At 49.2% G+C, this 18,928-nt stretch overlaps 1 protein-coding gene across 1 annotated transcript in view; it reads right to left on the bottom strand.

Moving 5' to 3' along the window:
* Positions 1-3,674: 3,674 nt before the first annotated feature.
* LOC144481838 (protein lifeguard 2-like) overlaps positions 3,675-18,928 on the bottom strand; it is a 37,213-nt gene continuing 21,959 nt past the window's right edge. The window contains exons 6-11 of the mRNA XM_078200991.1: positions 15,845-15,884; positions 13,114-13,151; positions 7,254-7,341; positions 6,078-6,173; positions 5,037-5,090; positions 3,675-3,824 (exon numbers count right to left, since the gene is read on the bottom strand). Coding sequence (XP_078057117.1) covers positions 3,675-3,824; positions 5,037-5,090; positions 6,078-6,173; positions 7,254-7,341; positions 13,114-13,151; positions 15,845-15,884 — 466 coding nt within the window. The remainder of the gene's footprint in view (positions 3,825-5,036; positions 5,091-6,077; positions 6,174-7,253; positions 7,342-13,113; positions 13,152-15,844; positions 15,885-18,928) is intronic.

Here is an 18,928-nt window from a genome sequence, read left to right as displayed (position 1 = left end):
ACGGTGGCGCAGTGGTTAGCGCTGCCGCCTCACAGCGCCAGGGACCCGGGTTCGATTCCCGGCTTGGGTCACTGTCTGTGTGGAGTCTGCACGTTCCCCGCCCCCGCTCCCCCCCTCCCCCGCCCCGTGTCTGCGTGGGTTTCCTCCGGGTGCTCCTGTTTCCACCCACAGTCCAAAGATTTGCTGATTAGATGGATTAGCCGTGCTAAAATGACCCTAGTGTCAGGGGATTAACAGGTTACGGGGATAGGGCCTGAGTGGGATCGTGGTCGGTGCAGACTCGATGGGCCAAATGGCCTCCTTCTGCACTGTAGGGTTTCTATTGTATGAACAACAATCCTGTGCTTCCACTACTGACAGCAGCTTCTTAATTCTAGATGATTTAATGGAATTTAAAATCCCCTGCTGCCATGGTGGGGTTTGAACTCACATCTTGGGACCATTAGTCTGAGCCTCTGGATTACGGGTTCAGCAAGAGGTTTAACAACACCAGGTTAAAGTCCAACCTTCTTACTGTGTTTACCCCAGTCCAACGTCGGCATCTCCACATCATGATTACGGGTTCAGCAACATGGGCACCATGCTAGCGTTCCACTGTCTTTTGCGAGCCTTTTTATTCTGAATGTTGGTGCAGGTTTGCAGAATGCAACTCAGCGCTTTGCAATGGAATCTTAGAAGCTACAGCACAGACAGATAAAGAAAACAGCGCCTTTCACATCCCTCCCAAATGCCTCGCGTCATCGCTTTTCAACTGCCATCACCGTTGTCGTGGCAGCATTTGCAGCAGCTAATTTGCGCGCAAGTAAACTCCCACACATAGCAAGCGAAACGAGTGATCTGCTAATCGGCCTTCAGAGCCGGGTGAATGGAGAGCTCACCAGGGGCGGTGGGATATTTACCGTCTGCCCGGTGGGGGCCTCGGTTTCCAGGCTCACCCAAAAAGATGGTCAAGGCCAAAAATAGTGCAGCACCCCCTCAGTAGGTGCTGCTGCCTCACAGCGCCAGGGACCCGGGTTCGATTCCGGCTCGGGTCACTGTCTGTGTGGAGTCTGCACGTTCTCCCCGTGTCTGCGTGGGTTTCCTCCGGGTGCTCCAGTTTCCTCACACAGTCCGAAAGACGTGCTGGTTAGGTGCATTGGCCATGCTAAATTCTTTCTGTGTCCCCCGAACAGAATCCTATAGTGCAGAGGGAGGCCATTTGGCCCATCGAGTCTGCACCGACCACAATCCCACCCAGGCCCCATCCCCATATATTTACCCTAGCTAGTCCCCCTGACACTAAGGGATAATTTAGCACGGCCAATCCACCTAGCCCGCACATCCTGTCGCACAACAGGAGTGTGGCGACTTGGGGATTTTCACAGTAACTTCATTGCAGTGTTAATGTCAGCGTTACTTGTGACACTAATAAGTAAACTTTTTACTGTGCTGGGAGTGTCAGCCTGGATTTTGGGCCCAAGTCTCTGGATATGACCTTAAACCTACTGATTCTGAGGTGAGAGTGTTACCCAATGAGCCGTCACTGATACATAACAATGATGTCCAGGTAGACATTCCTCAGGGCAGATTGTGTACCGGCGATTCCCGATCAGCAGCTGCGTGTCAAAGGCCAGGAACTGGGGAGGAAGAAGCAGAACGCGTGGGCTATTTGAGTCATCCCTTTCTTTAGCGCTAAGGTTTGCAGATTCGATTGGAGACATTGGCGGCTTTACGGCCTCACTCGTCCCAAAACCCGCCCGAGGCCAATGGACCTTTCCAAGGTCCGCTCCTCCCTTCCCCCTCGCCTGCTCCGATTCCCGTGGCGGGCAGCTCGGTAAAATTCCGGCCAGTGGATGACCTCCATTCTCCCTTTCTGCCAATGCTGTGGAGAGTTGTGTTTTTAAAAAGAGATGTCTATTCAACCCCCAGAATCCACAGGGCTCCGAGTGACCGGAGATAGGTCTGGGTAGCAGGCTGAAAATGTACAGCCCACTCAAACAACAAACACTGTTCGGAAATTCCTTCCAAGGCATTTCTACATATGACCTCATCATCCTCCGTTCTCTGCCCAAAGGCAGGCCCTTGGTGATTACTGGCCAAACCACAGCAAAATGCCATGTTTTTTTCCGTCATGATGGGTAGGGCGAGGAGGCAGGCCCCAAGTCATAGAATCCCTACAGTGCAGGAGGCGGCTATTCGGCCCATCGAGTCTGCACCGACCACAATCCCACCCAGACCCCATCCCCACAACCCCATGCATTTACCCTGCTAATCTCCCTGACACCGAGGGACAATTTAGCATGGCTAATCCACCTAACCCGCACATCTTTTGGACTGTGGGAGGAAACCGGAGCACCCGGAGGAAACCCACACAGTCACGGGGAGAATGTGCAGACTCCACACAGGCAGTGACCCAAGCCGGGAATCGAACCCGGGTCCCTGGCACTGTGAGACAGCAGTGCCAACCACTGTGCCACCGTGTCTATCTCAACCAGAACAGGAAATTGAACCCTATACCCGAGCTAGTCTGCTTGACAACAAGGGACAATTTAGCATGGCCAATCCACCTAACCTACACATCTTTGGACACTAAGGGGCAATTTAGCATGGCCAATCCACCTAACCTACACATCTTTGGACACTAAGGGGAAATTTAGCATGGCCAATCCACCTAACCTACACATCTTTGGACACTAAGGGGCAATTTAGCATGGCCAATCCACCTAACCTGCACATCTTTGGACACTAAGGGGAAATTTAGCATGGCCAATCCACCTAACCTACACATCTTTGGATACTAAGGGGCAATTTAGCACGGCCAATCCACCTAACCTGCACATCTTTGGACACTAAGGGGCAATTTAGCATGGCCAATCCACCTAACCTACACATCTTTGGACACTAAGGGGCAATTTAGCATGGCCAATCCAACTAACCTACACATCTTTGGATACTAAGGGGCAATTTAGCACGGCCATTCCACCTAACCTACACATCTTTGGACACTAAGGGGCAATTTAGCATTGCTAATCCACCTAACCTACACATCTTTGGACGCAAAGGGGCAATTTAGCATGGCCAATCCACCTAACCAGCACATCTTTGGACAGTGGGAGGAAACCCACGCAGACACGGGGAGAACGTGCAAACTCCACACAGACAGTGACCCTAGCTGGGAATTGAACCCGGGTTCCTGGCGCTGTGAGGCAGCAGTGCTAACCACTGTGCCACCGTGCCTATCTCAACCAGAACAGGAAATTGAACCCTATACTGTTGGTGTTAATCTAATCCACATACTAACCGCTCAGCCAACAAACCCTCCCCTCCCCAACACCCCCCAGATATTGCTCGTTAAAAATGGATACAAATTTGTGAAAAGGAGGAAGCGGGACTTGGACCAGTGACTACAAGGAATGAGCAGAGAGGGCAGCAACGTGATGCTCAGATATTACCACTTGGAAGCACAGAAAAAGCTCAGAAATGCACATGTTCTGTGGTCATGCTGCTACCTAAAAGCGTGTGCAGTTCCACCTTGTACTAGATTCACAGTACGTTAACACAAAAGAATTCCAATATCAGCTGGAGTGAACGCATTCTCTCAGTCACTCCACTTGCTGTAACTCCGGGTGTTGCTGTGGCAGGTACGCTTACGTCCAGTGGCCTCTGTTGAGCATAGACCATTCGCTCCGAGCGACTCAGTCTCTATTGGTGCCAAAAATCTGCAGCATGAAGGTGAAGATGTAAATGATGTCCAGGTAGATATTCAGCGCCCCGAAGATGTATTCCTCAGGGCTGATTGTGTACCGGCGATTCCCGATCAGCAGCTGCGTGTCAAAGGCCAGGAACTGGGGAGGAAGAAGCAGAACGCGTGGGCTATTTGAGTCATCCCTTTCTGTGCCGCCAATTACAGGTTTGCATGCAGATTCGATTGGAGACATTGGGCGGGCCTTCACGGCCTCACTCGTCCCGAAACCGTAACATCCCACCCGAGGTCAACGGACCTTTCCGTGGTCCGCCCCCTCCCCGCCCCCCTCGCCCGCTCCGATTCCCGTGGCGGGCGGGACGGTCAAATTCCAGCCAGTGCATTTACTGCTGCGTGAAAGGGTTTTACAGCCAATGACATCCTTTTGGAACGTAGCCACCATCGTGGCGTGAGAAAAGCCGCTGCCAATTTGCGCAAGCTCCCGCGAAGAGCAACATGATAAATGGCCAATCTGTTTTTAGCTCTGGTTTGAGGAATAACTATCAGCTCAGACACGGGCGGCATGGTGGCACAGTGGTGGGCACTGCTGCCTCACAGCGCCAGGGACCCGGGTTCGATTCCCGGCTCGGGTCACTGTCTGTGCGGAGTTTGCACATTCTCCCCGTGTCTGCGTGGGTTTCCTCCGGGTGCTCCGGTTTCCTCCCACAGTCCAAAAGACGTGCTGGTTAGGTGCTAAATTCTCCCGCAGTGTACCCGAACAGGAGTATGGCGACTGGGGGATTTTCACAGTAACTTCATTGCAGTGTTAATGTAAGCCTACTTGTGACTAATAAATACATCAAATAAACCAAGCCTCTCATTTAAGAAGTGCTGCAAGATCTTTTCAATCTAGTTCAGAGGGCTTTAGCATCACATCCGAGAGACAGCACCTCCAACAGTGCAGCACCACCACTGGTCCTGCACTGGCAGCGCGAGCCTAGATTTGTGCTTAGGTCTCCAGAGCGGACAGGCACACCAGTGTAGCAGCACTAGTCAGTAGCCTGCCTGCCCTCAAAACTGGCGGTGTGCTGCTGGAAAAGACACCAGTAGAGCCTTTAAAAAACCGCAGCCAGCCAGCAACACGCAGAGGCTATCAGCTACAGTGAGAGACACACAAACACTGAACTTACCTTGTTCCAGCAGACGCACTTTCCTACATCGTGTGGGCACCTCGTCAAATTTGCAGTTGGAAACAGCACCGAGCGGGAATTGAAAATGGTCGGGAAGGATGGAGGGACAGGCTGGGGAGGGGATGAAGGATAGGGTTTGTGTTCAGGTTTGACTGCAAAGGAAAAGTTCACCGCGAATCACTCACCATTGTAAAAATGACAGCGCCAAGCACTGCGTAAACAGCATGAAGCCAGGGAACCTGGAAGACAAACCAAAGGCAGCATTAGTCAGGCTCCCTTCGCTGCAACAATGTTCTCTGCTATTGGCTTACTTTGTCAATAGTAGGAGCACCCATTGGCCCTGGTTTCCATTGGGGGTTAAAGGGATCAAGCGGGGATCAGGATATTGACTTTGATGATCAGCCATGATCATAATGAATGGTGTAGCAGGCTCGAAGGGCTGAATGGCCTCCTCCTGCTTCTATTTCCTACGCATGTTTCTATCTACGTACATTGTCAAGTTGTCTCGGTCCTTGCCCCTGGTGTCAATGGCTGGAATTTTACCAGCCCGCCCGCCACGGGAATCAGAGCGAGCGAGGGGCGGACAATGGGAAGGTCTGTTGACCTCGGGCAGGATTCTACAGTCTCGGGACGAGCCAGGGCGTAAAGTCCCGCCGAATGACTTTCTTTTTCTGCCATCGGTCCATATTATCAACGGGCATCGCAACTGCAAAATTGCAAGCTTAGATCCCGTGCAATGCAGAGGGTTAATAGTCTCCTAGACCCTAATCCTGTGGAGGTTTTGTGGCGCAGTGGGCAGCGTCCCTGCCTCTGAGCCAGGAGCTCCAGGTTCAAGCCCAGCCCCAGGACTTGATGGCTAAGGAAGATGCATTCATAACACGATCAAACAGGTTAAATGCCAACCTATAATTTCCTCCTGACATGGCAATGGCTGGCAGTAAGAGTAGGAGAGATTCCTGGTCAGCCGTGCTTGATGTGGAGTGGCGCCTCTCAGGCTATAGGCCCCTGACGACAGACTAGCGACCAGTTCTGGGAATTCCTAGCTATGGAAACAGTCTGCCTTCGTGCGCCACTATATATTTTTTTCTGTGAGGCTTAGACGGAGTGGAATGCGGAGTGCTTCATGGGCCCTCGTTTCAAAGGCGCGGCAACTAGCAGGTGAGCAGGCGGAATGTGCACTGCCCACTCGCAAGAGAGCAGGTGGAATGGGGAAGGGGTTTACGTACATAATGAAACGGTAACACAATCGCCAGAACCAAGCCACTAATGCAAAGCACGATCAGCAACACAAACAGAACCCCGTGGCAGGAGGTAAAGTCAAACTGCAAGAGAATGAGAGAATATCTCGGTTAGCGGATCGCTGGTTAGATTCAAATCCAAATTAACTTTCGGTAGAGACATTTTTTAAAAATCTGAACTCGATTCCTCTTCCCCTCCCCCCACCCCGCCACTGAGAATACTGTGGGCGGCACGGTGGCACAGTGGTTAGCACTGCTGCTTCACAGCGTCAGGGACCCGGGTTCGATTCCCGGCTCGGGTCACTGTCTGTGCGGAGTCTGCACATTCTCCCCGCGTCTGCGTGGGTTTCCTCCGGGTGCTCCGGTTTCCTCCCACAGCCCAAAGATGTGTAGGTTCGGTGGATTGGCCATGATAAATTGCCCCTTTGTGTCTGGGATGCGTCGGGTAGAGGGATTAGCGGGGTAAATATATGGGATTATATGGATTTATCCAATGTCAAGGATTTCTGTTGGACCTGCCACAAATATTGGGTGCACAAAGGGTACATACAAGAGCTTGCTTGAATGAGGTGATGCAGAGAATCATAGAATCCCGACAGTGCAGAAGGAGGCCATTTGGCCCATCGAGCCTGCACTGCCAACAATCCCACCCAGGCCCTATTTCCATAACCCCACATATTTACCCTGCCAATCCCCCTGACACTAATGGGCAATTTTAGCATGGCCAATCCACCTAACCCGTGCATCTTTGGCTTGTGGGAGGAAACCGGAGCACCCGGAGAAAACCCACGCAGACACGGGGAGAATGTGCAAACTCCACACCTGAGGCCGGAATCGAACCCGGGTCCCTGGCGCTGTGAGGCAGCAGTGCCAACCACTGCGCAGCCCACTGGCTATCTTTACCAGAGAAGAACCTGCTCTTGGGCAACATTCTGCAATGTCCTTTTGCCTGACAGGAAGTCAAGCAGGGGACATGTTGGGGAAATAAAAAAACTAACGCATGCCATGGAGATAACACTTAACCAGAATCCTAACCTCCCCCCCCCTGTTTGGAAATGCCACCCCAGTGAGTATCAGGGCCAATGTCTCGCTCATTCATTCCCCCTCAGGACATTGCGTGGGGGGGGAGGGACTGATCATTGGGAAGTTTCCTGGCCAGCTTACCTTAGTTTGAAAACTGAATATGGTAACCGCGAGACACACCAGTGCCGTGATGGCAAAGCAAAGCAGGACAGATTTGGTGTTGTAGAAGCTGGAAAATGAAAGATCAAAAGTAATCAATATAGATCCTCTTCTTGGTTTAAAAATAACAGTGACTCTCGTTTCGCATTTTCAACATACAAGGTTTACAGCATGGAAAAGGCCCTTCGGCCCAACTTGTCCATGCCGCCCAGTTTTTAACCCCTCAGCTTGTCCCAATTGCCTGCATTTGGCCCATATCCCTCTATACCCATTGTACCCATGTAACTGTCTAAATGCTTTTTAAAAGACAAAATTGTACCCGCCTCTACTACTGTCTCTGGCAGCTTGTTCCAGACACACACCACCCTCTGTGTGAAACAATTGCCCCTCTGGACCCTTTTGTATCTCTCCCCTCTCACCTTAAACCTATGCCCTCTAGTTTTAGACTCCCCTACCTTTGGGAAAAGATATTGACTATCTCGCTGATCTATGCCCCTCATTATTTTATAGACCTCTATAAGGTCACCCCTCAGCCTCCTACGCTCCAGAGAAAAAAGTCCCAGTCTATCCAGCCTCTCCTTATAACTCAAACCATCAAGTCCCGGTAGCATCCTAGTAAATCCTTCCTGCACTCTTTCTAGCTTAATAATATCCTTTCTAGTTTAATAATATCCTTTCTATAATAGGGTGACCAGAACTGTACATGGTGGTCTGTGGTTTGCCCACTGCCCGAGTCAATAGCCTTAGCACGAATCTCCCTACTTTAAGATTATGAAGGGAATAGATAAGATAGAAGCAGGGAGGTTGTTTCCACAGGCGGGTGAAACTTGAACTAGGGGGCATGGCCTCAAAATAAGGGGGAGCAGATTTAGGACTGAGTTGAGGAGGAACTTCTTCACACAAAAGGTTGTGAATCTGTGGAATTCTCTGCCTAGTGAAGCAGTTCAGGCTACCTCATTGAATGTTTTTAAGGCAAGGATAGATAAATTTTTGAACAGTGAAGGAATTAAGGGTTATGGTGAGCGGGCGGGTAAGTGGAGCTGAGTCCACGAAAAGATCAGCCATGAACTTATTAAATGCGAAGCAGGCTTGAGCGGCCAGATGGCCTACTCCTGCTCCTAGTTCTTATGTTCAATGCCCTTCCCTTTCTCTCAATTGAAACTGAATTAAAAGACAAAGACCACACCGAAGGAAAGGGGGATGGAAAACAGGCCACATGAGGTTCGGTGGCACCAAGGCGAGGGGTAGCCGGACTGTGTGTGCTTGCGTGTGCATGCGAAAATTACATGAGAGTAGGACATGTTTACCCCCTGCTGAAATGGAGCTGGCTCAGTTATGAGCGTTCATGCCCAGGGGACACCTTGGCACTGCCCGCCAGGCATGGGGTAGGGCCTGATTTGGGGGAGGGCACAATTGGTGGGTGAACCATAGAAACCCTACAGTGTAGAAAGAGACCATTCGGCCCATCGAGTCTGCACCGACAACAATCCCACCCAGACCCTATCCCCGTATCCCTACATATTTACCTGCTAATCTCTCTAACCCTCTTATTTACCCACTAATCCCTCTAATCTACGCATCCTGGGACACTAAGGGGTGTGGGGGGGACCCGCTGCCACTCTGCATTTGGGTGGGAGGGAGGCCAGCGATCGGGGCTGGGGGTGGGGGTCGGGGGGAGTAGGGGCCGCCTGCTGGGGCAGGGGTGGGGGGAAATTGGGAGATCGAGGCGGGCCGGGCCTGAGTGCTGCCTCACCCGCCATGTGGGATTCACCCGCCTTTCTAGTTGCTCCGGACTCATTAAGACGTCCCGAAAAGCCAGTCCAAGGAATTAATAGTGGGAACAGGAAAAAGAGTTGGGAACTCCACAAAAAGCAACACTGTGGGAGTTAGCTGCTGAGAAATGGTGACAGTGTCACCAGGATTTAGCCATGAGACCCATGGGTTTCGAATTTGTCTGCGGCACTCAGGCAGCTGCTTGAGAACTCAGGCTAACAGCATATGATGCAAAACAGGCCCTGAAAGGAACTCCGCCCATTACCTAACTCCAAGATGACGAATGGTAATGCATTCATGGAGCAAAGGAATACATTTTAGCTCCAAGGTTCAGGATGGAAAAGCTGGGGTTGTTCCCCTTGGAGTGAAGGGGATTGAGGGGGGATTTGATCGGGGGTGGACAAGATCAGGATGGGTTTAGATAAGGAAAGCTGTTCCTATTGGCTGATGGTACAAGGATTAGGGGGACACAGTTTTTCGGTTTTGGGCAAGAAATGAAGGAGGGTGTGTGAGGAAGAACTTTCTTTAAAAATGGAGTCGCACTTGAGGGAAATAAACTTGCAGGGCTACGAGGATCGAGTGAGGGAATGCTTTGCTCTAGAGAGAGCCAGCATAGACTCAATGGGCCCTTATCCCGTACCATAATGACTCTAGTGCCTAGACCAGTGGTTCCAAACAAGCATGCCATGAGAAAAAGATTCAAAATTCATGTGATTAAACTAAAACAAACCTTCATCTCCAGCTCTGTGGTTGACATCTCCGAGACCTCCGCCAGATCTCAGGCCTCCCACGCAAGTGCCAGCTGAGATAGATCGGCACGTGCGCGGTTTAGATTTTTAATGTTGGTCAGACCCAACCGCGTGACCAACGGGACTTGGAGCTGAAGACAAAAATCCCGCATGCCCGCACACAAAAAGCAGAAATTCATACAGGGCGCAAATTGTCGGAAAAACCCATCTGGTTCCTTTAGGGAAGGAAATCTGCCGTCCTTACCCGGTCTGGCCTACATGTGACTCCAGAGCCACAGCAATGTGGTTGATTCTCAACTGCCCTCCAAGGGCAACTAGGGATGGACAATAAATGCTGGCCCAGCCAGCGACGCCCATGTCCCATGAACGAATAAATAAAAAGGCCTGGGCGAAGTGAGAGAGAGGTTTTAAAAATAAACCGGTGAGAGGATAGGGAGAAGTTAAAGACAAAGTTCCAAGTAAGGGAAGAAGACAGAAAAAATAGGAGGCGTACCTCGAATTGTTTTTGTAGTATAGAGGTGTGCAATGATGTACAAAAGGTTGGGAACTGGCTTAGACAGTAAGCCATTTGATAATCAATGGTAGATTAAAAGCACTTAACCTGCAGGCAAGTGCCAGAAAATAACTCTCCAATATTGTCATAGAATTCCCTACATTGCAGAAGGAGGCCATTCGGCCCATCGAGTCTGCACTGACCACAATCCTACTATTCCCGTAACCCCACGTATTTACCCTGCTAATCCCCTGACACTAGGGGCAATTTAGCATGGCCAATCCACCTAACCCACACGTCTTTGGAGTACATATAACAGTCAGTAGTTTAAATTGTTTTCCCGTGTTAACATCTACAGCCTTTTGAATGAGATCTTAACCTTTCGGGCCTCTCCCACACGGAGATCCTTTCAGCCCAATAAGACGGCCCCTTCAATCCAGAAATAACATCTGGTGAACCTTCTCTGACTGCCTCCGGTGCAAGAATATCCCTCTTTAAATTAAGGAGTCCAAGATTGTACAGCAAGGAGAGAATTGTTGAGAGGGGAATTCTAATCCCAAATTCAATAACGATTAAAATACATAAACGTGGACATAAAAGATCCCATTGCGCTATCTCACAAAAGAGGATGATAAGTCCTTCCTGCTGTTTGGACCAGTATTTACTCTGAGGGAATTGAGGGATATGAAGATCAGGAGGGAAAGCAGTGTTGAGGTAGAAGATCAGCCATGGTCTAATTGAATGGGAGAGCAGGTTTGAAGGGCTGAATGGCCTACATCATAGAAATCATAGAAGCCCTACAGTACAGAAAGAGGCCATTCGGCCCATATGCTCCTATTCCTTGTTTTAGCAGCTGTAAGAACACAAGGGTTCAATACAGCTCCGAGATATTGTAATCGTTGTTGAATTAGGGATTAGAATTCCCCTCTCAACAATTCTCTCCCTGCCGTACAATTTTGGACTCCTTAATTTACGGAAGGATATACTTACAATGGAGGCAGTCAGAGAAGGTTTACTAGGTGTTATTTCTGGATTGAGGGGGCCCACTTGTTTGGACCTATATCCATTGGCATTTAAACAAATGAGAGGCGATCTTATTGAAACGTAAGATACTGAGGGGGCTCGAAAGAATGAATGCCTAAAGGATGCTTCCTCTTGTGGGAGAGACTAGCACTAGGGGGTGCAGTTTAGAAATAAGGGGCCTTCTCCCATTTAAGATGGCAATGAGGAAGAATTTATTCTCACAGAAGATTGTTAATCTTAGAACTTCTCTCCCCCAGAGAGCAGTCAAGGCTGGGTCACTGAATGTATGCAGGGCTGAGTTAGACAGAGTCTTTGATTGACAAGAGAGAGTCAAGGGTTATGGGGAGCAGGCAGCAAAGTGGAACTGAAGCCACAATCAGAACAGCCATGATCTTACTGAATGGCGAAGCAGGTTCAAGGGGCCGAATGGCCCACCACTATTTCCTACGTTCTCCGGAAGAATGTTTGCCGGGGGTGCAGAAACAGCCAGAGGAACAGTGTATTGGGGATGAGAGGTGGGATCAGAGACAGGAGGAGATGGTATAGATAGGACCAAGCAAAGCCATGGAGGGATTTAAAGACAGGGATAAGGATTTTTCAATTCAATGGGGTGGGTTTTAGAATCCCAACAGTGCAGAAGGAGGCCAATCGGTCCATCGAGTCTGCACCCACCACAATCCCACCCAGGCCCTATCCCCATGCATTTACCCGAGCTAGTCCCGTTGATACTAAGAGGCAATTTAGCATGGCCAATCCACCTAACCCGCACATCTTTGGACATTAAGGGACAATTTAGCATGGCCAATCCACCTAACCTGCACATCTTTGGACACTAAGGGGCAATTTAGCATGGCCAATCCCCCTAACCTACACATCTTTGTACACTAAGGGACAATTTAGCATGGCCAATCCACCTAACCTACACATCTTTGTACACTAAGGGACAATTTAGCATGGCCAATCCCCCTAACCTACACATCTTTGGACACTAAGGGACAATTTAGCATAGCCAATCCACCTAACCTGCACATCTTTGGACACTAAGGGGCAATTTAGCATGGCCAATCCACCTAACCTGCGCATCTTTGGACACTAAGGGGCAATTTAGCATGGCCAATCCACCTAACCCACACATCTTTGGACGCGAAGGGGCAATTTAGCATGGCCAGTCCACCTAACCCGCACATTGGACTGTGGGAGCCAATGTCGATTCTTCATTCTATCAACGCTAAAAGTCTCTTAGTCTCTTGTTTCATCATTTTGGTGATGATTTTAAATCAATGCCTTTAAGCATTAACTCAATGACCAGTGGAAATTGGCCTGATTTAGTCCCTTTCTAAGGAATATTCTGCAATGCTGCTTTGGGACATGAATCAAAGGTTCCAAATCGAGTTCAACGTTCTACATATTAGCCACAGCGCTACCCATTCTGAAAGCTGTGGTGTTGCATGGTCCCTGTAAGAAAGGGTTCATATTTCTGCTACGGGTCATCCAGCTTGACTCATTTCATATTTCTGACCATTCTTAACTGAATGGCACCAACATTAATCATTACACTCATGCTCATTTCATAGCTAGTCAAGCCAAGGCAGGGTGGGAACAAAAGGAAAGGCAAAGACCTAGCCTCACCAACACGTGTTCACGTCAAAGCAAGAATCAATTCAACAAAAATAATAATACCTTGAAATAAATCCAAGCATGCACGCAAAACTGCTGGTCTTTAGAAAGGTTAAACACAAAAGGAAAGGAATTAATAACAAGACACACAAAATGAAATGGGTGGTGTGACTAATTACTGCAATACCTTGACATCATTCCCGTCATGTAAGACAAGGCCAGAGTCTGCAGAGAGTGATTAGAAACATCATTGGTTAATGCTAGTTGACCTTTGTTCCGCTATTAACACCTGCCTTAGTCTTTAACACTATCACTACCTTTGTCTTGTGCCCATGACGTCTTTGTCAAATCGCCCCTGACCAACCTATCCCTGACCTTCTATTCTGCTTCACCTGCTCCATTGTCAACAGCATAAAACCCATCGCATTTCTATCTTTCTCCCATTATGGGCGACACAGTGGTTAGCACTGCTGCCTCACAGCGCCAGGGACCCAGGGTTCGAATCCCGGCTTGGGTCACTGTCTGTGTGGAGTCTGCATGTTCTCCCCATGTGGGTTTCCTCCGGGTGCTCTGGTTTTCTCCCACAGTCCAAAAGACATGCTGGTTGGGTGCATTGGCCATGCTAAATTCTCCCTCAGTGTACCCGAATCGGCGCTGGAGTGTGGCGACCAGGAGATTTTCACAATAACTTAATTGCAGTGTTAATGTGAGCCTACTTGTGACACTAATAAATAAACTTTAAACTCTGGAGAAGACTTAATTCTTTCCAGATCTAGAATCATAGAATCCCTACAGTGCAGAAGGAGGCCATTCTGCCCATCGAGTCTGCACCGACCACAATCACGCCCAGGCCCTATCCCCATAACCCCATGTATTTACCCTAGCTAGCCCCCCTGACACTAAGGGGCAATTTAGCATGGCCAATCCACCCAACCAGCACGTCTTTGGACTGTGGAAAGAAACCGGAGCACCCGGAGGAAACCCACATAGACACGGGGAGAATGTGCAGACTCCACACAGACAGTGACCCGAGTCGGGAATTGAACCCGGGTCCCTGGCACTGTGAGGCAGCAGTGCTAACCACTGTGCCACCACACCGCCCTGTTGAGTTTTTCCAGCGTTTTCTGTTCTTGTGTTAGTCAATGCTGCACAGACACCCCAATTAGCTTCGGGTAATGAAACTACACCATATTAGTCTGAATATATTGGCGAGAGACAGCAATGGCCATGAGTAACATAGTGGTAATGTTACTGGACTAGTAATCCAGAGGCCTGAGTGATTGTTCTGGAGCCACTGGTTCAAATTCCACTGGCAGCTGGTGGAATTTAAATTCAATTTACATTTACAAATCTGGAATATAAAGCTGGTCTCAGTCGTGGTGACCATGAAACTATCAATTGTCATAAAAACCCATCTGATTCTTCCAAGAAGGAAATCTGCCGTCCTTACCCGGTCTGGCCTACATGTGGCTCCAGACCAGCAATGTGGCTATCTCTTAAATGCCCTCTGAAATGGCCCAGAAAGCAGGAGGAACATAGGAATTCGGAGCAGAAGGAGGCAAACTCAGCCCTTCGAGGCTGCTCCGCCATTCAATCAGATCATGGCTGATCTCTCCCTGGTCTCAAATCCACCTCTCCCACCTGTTCCCCATATCCCCTTATCCCTTTTCTATTAGAAATATATCCATCTCCTTCCTGAAACCATTCAATGATTCAGACTCCACCGCGCGATGGGGCAGCGAGTTCCACAAACTCACCACCCTCGGCGAGAAGTAGTTCCTCCTCATCTCAGTTTTAAATCTACCGCCTCTCACCCTATACCTGTGACCTCTTGTTCTAAATTGCCCCATAAGAGGAAACATTTGATCTACATTTACTTCATCAATCCCATATCCCTCGATCAGATCCCCTCTCATCCTTCTAAGCTCCAGCGAGTATAAACCCAAACTGTTTCATCTCTCCTCGTACGTCAACCCTTTCATCCCCGGAATCAGTCTGGTGAACCTCCTCTGAACTGCCTCCCACATCCTTCCTCAGATAAGGAGACCAAAACTGGACACAATACTCCAGATGTGGTCTCCCCAACACCCTGTACAATTGCAACAACACTTCTCTACTTCTATACTCCAGTCCCTTCGCAATAAATGCCAACATCCCATTTGCTTTTTTTATTACATGCTGTACCTGCATACCGACTTTGAGATTCATGAACAAGGACACCCAGATCCCTCTGCACAGATGCATTTTGAATCTGCTTTGCATTTAGGTAATAATTTGCCTTACTATTTTTTCTGCCAAAATGGATAACCTCGCACTTCTCCACATTAAACTCCATCTGCCAAATTTTGGCCCATTCTCCTAGCCTATCCATATCCGTCTGTAGAATCTTGATCTCCTCTTCACTGCCTGCTTTCCCACCTATTTGAGTATCATCCACAAATTTTGCGATGTTACACTCTGTCCCTGCTTGCAGATCATTTATATAGATTGTAAACAGTTGAGGTTTGAGGACTGACCCCTGCGGCACCCCGCTCGTTACATTTCGCCAGCCAGAGTAGGACCCATTTATCCCAACCCTCTGCTTCCTGTCAGTCAGCCAATCCTCAATCCAATCGAGTACTCTACCCCCAATCGCCTGTGATCTCACCTTCTGGATCAATCCTTTATACGGCACCTTGTCAAACACCTTCTAGATATACCACATCCACAGGTTCCCCAATATTCACCTTGCTGGTTACGTCCTCAAAGAACCCAAGCTAGTTTGTCAAGCGTGACTTTCCCTTCATAAACCCATGCCAGTGTGCAGTCTATTGGTACATTTAGTAACATTTAGCAAGGCATCGGTAACACAGAGCACAATTAACTGTAGGAGGCGCAAAAACAAAGGATTCTTCCATCCTTCGAGTCACAATACTTACAAAAATGCTCAGGAGGATCAGGTTCCATGGAAAATGCCTCCTGTAACACACAAAAACATTGTTTGGTATTATCTATCACAATTTGCCAATTGTTTCCTGGAAATTCCTAAAGGAAATGCCAACCCCCCCCCCCCCCCCACTGCTCTGCAAATTTGTAAAGTAACAAACTTTCAACTCAAAACGTGCTAAATTACCGCTTAGTGTCCAAAGATGTGCGGGTTAGGTGGATTGGCCATGCTAAATTGCCCCCTAGTGTCCAAAGATGTGCAGGTTAGGTGGATTGGCCATGCTAAATTGCCCCCTAGTGTCCAAAGATGTGCAGGTTAGGTGGATTGGCCATGCTAAATTGCCCCCTAGTGTCCAAAGATGTGCAGGTTAGGTGGGTGGCCATGCTAAATTGCCCCCTAGTGTCCAAAGATGTGCAGGTTAGGTGGATTGACCATGCTAAATTGCCCCCTAGTGTCCAAAGATGTGCAGGTTAGGTGGATTGGCCATGCTAAATTGCCCCTTAGTGTCCAAGGATGTGCGGGTTAGGTGGATTGGCCATGCTAAATTGTCCCTTAGTGTCCAAAGATGTGTAGGTTAGGTGGATTGGCCATGCTAAATTGCCCCTTAGTGTCCAAAGATGTGCGGGTTAGGTGGATTGGCCATGCTAAATTGCCCCTTAGTGTCCAAAGATGTGCAGGTTAGGTGGATTGGCCATGCTAAATTGCCCCCTAGTGTCCAAAGATGTGCAGGTTAGGTGGATTGGCCATGCTAAATTGCCCCCTAGTGTCCAAAGATGTGCAGGTTAGGTGGATTGCCCATGCTAAATTGCCCCCTAGTGTCCAAAGATGTGCAGGTTAGGTGGGTGGCCATGCTAAATTGCCCCCTAGTGTCCAAAGATGTGCAGGTTAGGTGGATTGGCCATGCTAAATTGCCCCTTAGTGTCCAAAGATGTGCGGGTTAGGTGGATTGGCCATGCTAAATTGTCCCTTAGTGTCCAAAGATGTGTAGGTTAGGTGGATTGGCCATGCTAAATTGCCCCTTAGTGTCCAAAGATGTGCGGGTTAGGTGGATTGGCCATGCTAAATTGCCCCTTAGTGTCCAAAGATGTGCAGGTTAGGTGGATTGGCCATGCTAAATTGCCCCCTAGTGTCCAAAGATGTGCAGGTTAGGTGGATTGGCCATGCTAAATTGCCCCCTAGTGTCCAAAGATGTGCAGGTTAGGTGGATTGGCCATGCTAAATTGCCCCCTAGTGTCCAAAGATGTGCAGGTTAGGTGGATTGGCCATGCTAAATTGCCCCCTAGTGTCCAAAGATGTGCAGGTTAGGTGGATTGGCCATGCTAAATTGCCCCCTAGTGTCCAAAGATGTGCAGGTTAGGTGGGTGGCCATGCTAAATTGCCCTTTAGTGTCCAAAGATGTGCGGGTTAGGTGGATTGGCCATGCTAAATTGCCCCTTAGTATCCAAAGATGTGTAGGTTAGGTGGATTGGCCATGCTAAATTGCCCCTTAGTGTCCAAAGATGTGTAGGTTAGGTGGATTGGCCATGCTAAATTGCTGGCTGGATGGGCCGACTGGCCTCCTTCTGCACTGTTGGGATTCTATAATTCACTACTGAGAACATGGCAAGCATTAAGGATGAGAATCCTTCTCTATTTGGTAAGGTTTCCCCAACTTCAAATGCCCTGCACCCTCCACAAATTCAAGCGGGGTTGGGGGTGAAGGCTGAGCTTGATAGACTCTGGGGAAAGTGCGTGCTGATAGGTAGTGCTATAACAAGAAGTCTCACAACACCAGGATAAAGTCCAACAGGTTTCCCCGACCAGCCATGGCAGAAGGTGCTGCAGGGAATTTAGTGGCCCGGCCAAAAGTCCATTGACTCTCGGTGGGACTGGACGATCCCGGTGGCAGGCTGGAAAATCCGATCCCTGCTCCGGTGCATCACACAAAGCGGGACTGGAAATCTCGAAGTCTGTCCAGGAAAAAGCAGCTGAGGGTGGGAACCAATTGGAAATTTCAAACCCGAGACCAAGTTTGTCGGTCCACAGGGAATACGCAACCAAGGCTGGTAGGCGGAGTTAAGATACAGATCAGCAATTGGTCAGGTGACCCAACCCAATCTTAATCAGTGGGCCCAACACCTGAAGACAGATGGTCACATTGCTGTTTGTGGGAGTTTGCTGTGTGTAAGTTAGCACTCTCTCGTTTCCTTCTCTATGAATGGTATGCTTTGTCTGTATAGCAAGCAAGAAACAATACTTTTCACTGTATCCCAATACATGTGACAATAATAAATCAAATCAAATCAGACTCTGCAGGCTTCCCCACAGCGAAGCCATTTCAAAAAAAGGACTGCGTTGGCTGCCAAGCGCTTTGGATGTCCCGAGGTTGTGCTAGGCGCTATATAAATGCACGCCTTTCTTTCATGGAAGGGACAGGGGTTAGAATGGCCGACTGTCCTGGAGCTGGGCCCCGGCAGACACACGGGAACACGTGGGCCGAGGGAACGTCGGAAAAAAAAATCGGGCAATTTCTTTCGCTTCACGTGCGCTGGCCTTCCCGATTTTCTGACACGTTTTAGTGAGCGTGTGCTCACTCGTGCAGGAAAACCCCTCCCGCAAAAACAGGACAAGTTCACCAATCCCGCACTCTCGACTGATGCGGAGGTGCTGGCGTTGGACTGGGGTGGGCACAGGAAGAAGTCTCACAACACCGGGTTAAAGTCTTGGAGATCCTCTCCACTTTAACCTGGTGTTGTGAGAATTCTTATTGGACTCTCAACTGACAGCTACCACTCGACCCAAATGAGACAAGCAAGTAGCCTTGGTGGGGAGGGGTGGGGCTTGCAGTGGCCAAGGGTGAACAAGCAAGAAGTCTCTTTTTAGGAATTGATTCCAGACTCTGCAGGCCTCCCTACCCCTAGCTTCGTGAGGTCTACAAAGGTCTGGAGCTATGGATGGTGCTGGTAAAGGCTCCAACTTTTTTTCCATCATCTGGTTGACGAGGAATCTCTGGAATTTAATTTAGATCAATGTGAGGTGATGCATTTTGGTCGATCGAATCAGGGCAGGACTTACTCAGCTAATGGTAGAGCGTTGG

Source organism: Mustelus asterias, chromosome X (assembly GCF_964213995.1).
Source record: "Mustelus asterias chromosome X, sMusAst1.hap1.1, whole genome shotgun sequence".
NCBI lineage: Eukaryota > Metazoa > Chordata > Chondrichthyes > Carcharhiniformes > Triakidae > Mustelus > Mustelus asterias.
The sequence above is the reverse complement of the archived record's forward strand: the minus strand, read 5'-3'. Positions and strand labels throughout refer to the sequence as shown.